This window comes from Salvelinus sp. IW2-2015, linkage group LG27, assembly GCF_002910315.2.
Source record: "Salvelinus sp. IW2-2015 linkage group LG27, ASM291031v2, whole genome shotgun sequence".
NCBI classification, from domain to species: Eukaryota; Metazoa; Chordata; class Actinopteri; order Salmoniformes; family Salmonidae; genus Salvelinus; species Salvelinus sp. IW2-2015.
Window position 1 is genome coordinate 1,145,630 of NC_036867.1, and position 8,044 is coordinate 1,153,673.

Genomic DNA, 8,044 nt, shown 5'->3' on the forward strand with positions numbered 1-8,044 from the left:
TTTTCTTATTCTTTTATGTTTTTTTGTGTCTATTTTTTTTTTATTGGTTTTTTTTTCTGTTTTTTTATATTGTTTTTTTTTCTTTATTTTTTGTTTTTTTTTTTTTTTTTATATTGATAGTCTTTTTTTTTTTTTTTGAAATGTTTTTTTTTTTTTTTTTTTTGTTGTTATTGTATTTTTTTTATTTTATATTACTGTTTTTTTTATTATATATTACCGTGTTGTATGTTATATTAACCTGTGTGTATGTATATATTACCTGTGTGTATGTTAGATTACCTGTGTGCTATGTTATATACCGGTGTGTTATTGTTACCTGTGTGTAGTAGCGTATGATATGTCAACAGGCATCTCGGTGGGGGATCTTGCCGTGGTGAAAGCAATGCTGACTCTCGCCCTCACAGGAATTCTGGGAAATCTGAAAGTCCGAGGTAAGGAGTATGGGCAGGGGAAGGTTAACTATAATAATAAACCTACTATTATCTGTCTATATTCACAAATGTGTAGTAATACTGAGAGAACTAAGGGTGAATGAGCTTGCAGGTAAATGACGGTTGAAATACTTCTACATTTACCCTATCTGTACCTGAGGCCCCTTTCCTGTCACAGGAAACCAGTCCAAGCCCAGAAAGAGACCAGAGGAAACCAGTGAGATGAAGCCAGTGAAACCTAAGTCACAGTCCAGCTTTACTGTGGAGTGTATGTGTAGTACCCAGCACAGACCCTCAACTAACTGTATAGTACCCGTCCAGACCATCAACTAACTGTAGTATCCAGGACAGACATTCAAACTATCTGTAATATCCAGAACAGACCCTCAACTATCTTGTAGTATCAGGACAGACCATCAACTAACTGTAGTATCCAGACAGACCACTCAACTAACTGTAGTATCCAGGACAGACACCTCAACTAACTGTAGTATCCAGGACAGACCATCAACTAACTGTAGATCCAGGACCGGACAGACCATCAACTAACTGTAGTATCCAGGACAGACCATCAACTAACTGTAGTATCCAGGACAGACCATCAACTAAACTGTAGTATCCAGGACAGACCCTCAACTAACTGTAGTATCCAGGACAGACCCACTATCTGTAGTATCCAGGACCAGACCATCAACTAACTGTAGTACCCGGCAAGAACCATCAACTAACTGTAGTATTCCAGGACAGACCCTCAACTAACTGTAGTATCCAGGACAGACCATCACTAACTGTAGAATCCAGGAACCAGGGACCATCAAACTAACCTGTAGATCCAGGACAGACCATCAACTGTAGTATCCAGGACAGACCATCAACTAACTGTAGTAATCCAGGACAGACCCTCAACTAACTGTAGTATCAGACAGACCATCAACTAACTGTAGTATCCAGGACAGACCATCAACTAACGTAGTAATCCAGGACAGACCATCAACTAACTGTAGTATCCAGGACAGACCATCAACTAACTGTAGTAATCAGGACAGACCCTCAACTATCGTAGTATCCAGGACAGACCCTAACTATCTTAGTATCCAGGTAGACCCTCAACTAACTGAGTATCCAGGACAGACCCTCAACTAACTGTAGTATCCAGGACAGACCCTCAACTAAACTGTAGTATTCCAGGACAGAACCTCAACTAACTGTAGTATCCAGGACAGACGATCAACTACTGTATATCCAGACAGACCTCAACTATCTGTAGTATCCAGGACAGACCCTCAACTAACTGTAGGATCCAGGACAGACCTCAACTAACTGTAGTATCCAGGACAGACCATCAACTGTAGTATCCAGGACAGACCCTCAACTGTAGTATCCAGGACAGCCATCAACTGTAGTATCCAGGACAGACCCTCAACTATCATCTTAGTATCCAGGACAGACCCACACAACTAACTGTAGTATCCAGGACAGGGCCATCAACTAACTGTAGTATCCAGGACAGACCCCCAACTATCTGTAGTATCCAGGACAAGACCCTCAAACTAACTGTAGTATCCAGGACAGACCCTCAACAGTAGTTACTCACCATCAGCTGGCCTGAAAGTGAATCCACAGTATAAAGCAGTGAACTGTAATTTTTAGACACATAATTGCAAGGGACTTCCTTCACCTGGAGTTTGCTGATTGGCCTTTTAGAGTTTGTCTCTTGTTTTTACCTACCTGTGGTGAGCAGTATGTCAAAACTACTCCAGGATACGTTTGACTAAAATGAATCAAAATTAATAAATGTTGAAGAACATTAATTATATCCAGGAATTAGTTGTCGAGACTTAGTCTTTTCTAATCGTTTGGCTCCGAAACAGAAGCATCATTCTTGTTATTGTTCCATTCCACTGTTCGACCAGCTAAATAAAGTTCTTGAACCGGTTTAAAACCCTAAAAAAACTAACGGTTTATATAGTTCTTCCGTTCATTTTTGAACCTCTGATATCTGTTTGTTTTACATTTAGCTGAACATGACTTCACCAATCAGTGAGGAAAAGAGCAGCTTGCAATGGAGCGGGCAAGTTACATGAACTTGGATTGAAGCTCTGGACATCTTGTTATGACATGCCATTATCTTGAATTAGACCCGCAGAATTTATACCTACATAGGGGCGGCATCTATGAAGGAACTTTTAATGTCTTTGAACTTCAAAAAGTTGGCTTAACATTGATGCTAACTAGTTTGTTGCAGAGCGGCACAAGAATTCAAGTCTAGCAGTACGGACATTTTGCGTTAACACAGTCGCTGCCTTGTCATAAATACCAAGCTCAGTCATAACTTCCACTACGGGGGAGGAGGGTCATTTGTCTAGAGGCATAAAGTCCATATCCACTCTGCAAATGTTTCACAAATGCGCTAATCTTTGCCCTACACTTATAGTAAAAGCACTTGTGCTTCATACACCTGCATTGCTTGTTGTTTGGGGTTTTAGGCTGGGTTTCTGCTACAACAGCACTTTGAGATATCAGCTGATATACGAAGCAGGCGATATAAATACATTTGATTTATTTTGAATTTGACTTGTGTAAGGAGCAGCACACTCCTCACTTCACATCCTGGATGGAAACACTTTTAGGAATAATCAGCAACAAAACAGGAATGACAAGCACAAGATTCTTTACAATCTATTATGAGGAGAGACTCTCGTTTCACAATAACCCATGGTCTGATCTCCATGGCGATATGGCCTGGGTCTGGTTTCCATGACATTTAAGGGGTCTGTTGTAGTGGTGATTCTACTGTGGGACTGCCACATCCACAGATGGGAGAAGGGATACAACCATTGTCTTAGTTCATCCGTCTTTGAATTTATAATTGTACCTCTATGTAAACTAGGCAAGTCAGTGTTAAGAACAAATTCTTATTTACAATGATGCCTACCCCGGCCAAACCCAGACCAGTTGTGCTCCGCCCTTATGGAACTCCCAATCACGTGCTGGTGTGTAAATGCAGCGAATAGGCCAGATGTGTCTAGACCACTCGCTTAAACTTCGCGAGCCACTCTTCACCTTTGTGTGACTCAAAATTTACATTCACAGAAATATTCCAACAGATTGTTTGTTAGATCTTGTAATCTGATCATCTTTTGTTGCGGTGACCATTTCCTGCAAGGTAGGAAAAGCAAAGTTCTAGTGTATTCAAGTTTTAAAGGCGTTCTAAATATTCGTGATTTCCACTTTAAAATGCAATTGATTTGCTAATCGAAAAATGTATCAATGTTAAGGGTATCATTGTCCTTATTTACAAATCCACATAAAAATTCACATCTTCCCTGTTGCTGCAGGATTTATTTTCCTGCCTGTAAGCAAACAGGCTCAAGGTAGATCCTACAATCTGTATAGTCCTGGGGTCTGTTTGACAGTAAAGTGCTACTAGCATCAGCCTGGGAGGAGGAAGTTGTTATCACCCGGACTTGTATTACTGAGTATAAACGGAATCACCGCACATCAGTTTAACTTGGAAAAACAAGCCTTCTGCTGAACATGAATGACTTACTTGAAGAAGACAGACCTGTTGTGAAGTAGTTTACGTATTGTCCACTTCCACCACTAAGGCAAAGTGAATACAGATGACAACCATGTTGATCATGGATTGACAATGAGGTTCAAGGAAAGTCTCCCTGTGATTATGATGTTGAACACTAATGGAGGATTCAGTGATCAATTTAACAGACAGACAGGCAAAGATGGTTTAACAATGTAAATGATCTGACAATGGGTGTTAGTTTTATGGAATTAATACTGATAATATACTGTACTCATATCATCTACTGCATCTTGCCATCTTTATGTAAATACATGTATCACTAGCCACTTTTAAACATTGCACTTTTATCTGTTTAATACCCTAATTACTCATCATAATTGTATATACTGTACTCATACCAATCTATAGCATCTTGCCTATGCCTTCTGACCATCACTTCCATTAATATATCCTTAGTGAACATATTCTTTACCCTTTACACTTGTGGTTAATGTATAGTTGTGGAATTTTACGTTAGATTACATCGTTGGTTAATTACTGCATTGGGTCGGCTTAGAAGCAAACAAGCATTCGCTACAACGTCGCATTAACATCAGCTAACCATTGGTATGCTGACAAATACATTTTGAATTTGAATTTGATTTGATGAGAGGCATTCACTTTCTGATACGAACCCCATCCGGGATTAAATTGTCATCAGCAGCGATGAATAGCATAGCGCCAACAGTCAAATAATATTACTAAAAAATTTATATATCATTTGCAATCACAAGTTGGAAATATATCAAAAACACAGTTTAAGCTTGTGTTAATCCTCATGGTGTCAGATTTTTGAAAATATATTTACAGCGAAAGAATCCAAAGCTTTTGTGAGTGTTTAGTTTTTCAATGCAACAATCAGCTAACCACCAAATTAGCATAAAAAGTCACGAAAAGCGTGAAAAAAAAACAAAGAATTCATCGCTTACCTTAGATAATCTTCAGACGTTTCCACTTCACAGAGACTCCCAGTACACAACAATCCCTTTTGTTCGATAAATATTACTTTTATTCAACAAAGAAAACGCCATTTGGGGTGTTGTGCGTCATGAAGAAAAAAAACGACAGCCTCATTCAGGTTCCTGAAAGGAAGACGGAAATTTTCTATACCAAAAACAGCTAGCTTGTTTGTTAATCCACCTACATTCGTGTTTTAAGATTTGAAAATATATTTTACAGCGAACAAGAAATCCAAGCTTTTGGGAGTGTAGCTTTCTATGCTACATAGCTTAAGCCTTAATATATTTAGGGTTGTGTTAGCTTGGTCAACGACGGAAAGGATAAGAAAGAAACATTCAATCACTAGTCTTGTGAAACTCGGGTGGTTACCATCACGAGAACTCCAGTACCACAAACAAATTGTTTATTTTGTTCGGAAAATATACTTTTATTCAAATACCACTCCCGTTCGTTGTTGGGCGTTATTCTCCGAATCCACCGGAAAGAGGGTCACGGAAAAGCGCATACGAAAATGCCAAATAAAAATCCAAAATGTCCAACAAGAAACAGTCAAACGTTTTTATAATGAATCCTCGGAGTGGTTTTTCAAATATATATTCGTAATATATCAACCGGAGTGTGTTGGTTTTTCATTAGGCCGGGAGAACAAAACAATGGGGGCCGCCTTCTTCTGGTTCTGCGCAACAACTCACTCTTGGGAGAAGCCCCCACCTATTCCACTACGCAATGTGATCTTTCACGGCTCATTTTCAAAATAAAAAAAGCCTGAACGTTGATCGTAATGACTGTTGAACACCCTTAGAAAGCCATAGAAAAAGGAATCTGGTTGAATATCCCTTTAAAATGCACATTAGCACATAAGAACACGAAGAGTTTCAAAAAAAACAAAAGAGGCACTCCTGATTGATCGATGGGAATTCTTTTCCTCAGGTTTTCGCCCTGCAAACTCAGTATAATCCCTTGGTTTTAATAAAAACTCCACAGGACAAATTTATTTAAATTTTATCTTACAGTTTTCTTTAACGACCAACGTTTAAAAAACTTTTTAGGAAAGTTTGTTTTATATTTTTTTCATCTAATCTACAATTTATGCATGAATTATATAGTCACATGCGGGGGAGCTGGAGAAAATAGGGCAGTTCAAAATGGGTACGTAAGTTTTTTTAGCCAAAAAAACGAAAATACTGCCCCCAGCCTTAAGAAGTTTTAGGAGTTTAGTCATTCGGGTCTGACTGGAGTCTTTACTTTAGATTGGATTTAGTTAGAGTTAGTGCTGGTGGGCGGTGATTGTGGAGTGGGTGGGTGGAGGACCGAGGAAGATTACCTGTGTGTATGTTATATTACCTGTGTGTATGTTACCTGTGTGTAGGTAAGCGTATGATATGTCAACAGGCATCTCGGTGGTGGATCTTTGCCGTGGTGAAAGCAATGCTGACTCTCGCCCTCACYGGAATTCTGGGAAATCTGAAAGTCCGAGGTAAGGAGTATGGGCAGGGGGAAGGTTTAACTATAATAATAAACCTAKRATTATCTGTCTATATTCACAAATGTGTAGTAATACTGAGAGAACTAAGGGTGAATGASCTTGCAGGTAAATGACGGTTGAAATACTTCTACATTTACCCTATCTGTACCTGAGGCCCCTTTTCCTGTCACCAGGAAACCAGTCCAAGCCCAGAAAGAGACCAGAGGAAACCAGTGAGATGAAGCCAGTGAAACCTAAGTCACAGTCCAGCTTTACTGTGGAGTGTATGTGTAGTACCCAGCCAGACCCTCAACTAACTGTAGTACCCGGCCAGACCATCAACTAACTGTAGTATCCAGGACAGACATTCAAACTATCTGTAGTATGCAGGACAGACCCTCAACTACTGTAGTATCCAGGACAGACCATCTAACTAACTGTAAGTATCCAGGACAGACCATCACTAACTGTAGTATCCAGGACGAACCCTCAACTAACTGTAGAATCCAGGACAGACATCAACTAACCTGTAGTACCCAGGCAGACCATCAACTAACTGTAGTATCCAGGACAGCCTCAACTATCTGTAGTATCCAGGACAGACCCTCAACCTGATATAGTATCCAGGAACAGACCATCAACGTGTATACAGGACACCATCAACTACGTTAGTATCCAGGACAGCAGCCTCAACATAACTGTACGTAATACTCAGGACAGACCATCAACTAACTGTAGCAGCCAGGACAGACATCAACTAACTTAGTATCAGGACAGACCATCAACTGTAGTATCCAGGACAGACCATCAACTACTGTAGTATCCAGGACAGACCCTCACTAAACTGTAGATCCAGGACAGACCATCAACTAACTGTAGTACCGGCAGACCATCAACTAACTGTAGTATCCAGGACAGCCATCAACTACTGTAGTATCCAGGACAGACCCTCAACTAACTGTAGTATCCAGGAAGACCATCACACCAAGTTGTTCCAGGACGACTCATGTGTAGTATCCAGGACAGCATCACATAACTGTAGTATCCAGGACAGACCCTCAACTAACTGTAGTATCCAGGAGACAGACCATCAACTAACTGTAGTAGAATCCAGGACAGACCTCATACTAACTTAGTATCCAGGACAGATCATAACTGTGTATCAGACAGACCACTATCTGTAGTATCCAGGACAGACCCTCAACTAAATACGTAGATAATCCAAGAGAAGAACCATCCACTAACTGATAGAATCCAGGACGACACGATTCACAACTGTAGTAATCCAGGACAGACCATCAACTGTTAAATCGACAGCTCAACTGTGACAGGCGCCATCCATCTAACATGTCGTATCCGAGCCAGACATCATCTAATGAGCTGTAGGTATCCGAGAACGAACAGACTACATACTGTATGAATCCTCGAGGACAAACATCCTATATCTAACGAGTGTATCGCGGACGACACCATCACTGTAGATCCAGAGACAGACCATCACCTAAACTGTAGTATCACAGGACAGACCAACTAACATAGTGATAATCCAAGGACAGACCTCAACTATCTGTAGTATCAGGACAGAACAGCACTGTAATATCACCAGGA

The 8,044-nt window shown here is 40.2% G+C and overlaps 1 protein-coding gene across 3 annotated transcripts in view; it reads left to right on the plus strand.

The window, feature by feature from the left end:
- Positions 1 to 6,789, plus strand: part of LOC139023146 (V-set domain-containing T-cell activation inhibitor 1-like) — a 94,125-nt gene extending 87,336 nt beyond the window's left edge. For all 3 annotated transcript variants that reach the window (XM_070435589.1, XM_070435588.1, XM_070435590.1), the window contains exon 7: positions 6,631 to 6,789. In XM_070435589.1, coding sequence (XP_070291690.1) covers positions 6,631 to 6,782 — 152 coding nt within the window. In that variant the 3' untranslated portion in view covers positions 6,783 to 6,789. The remainder of the gene's footprint in view (positions 1 to 6,630) is intronic.
- The last annotated feature ends 1,255 nt before the right edge of the window (positions 6,790 to 8,044 follow it).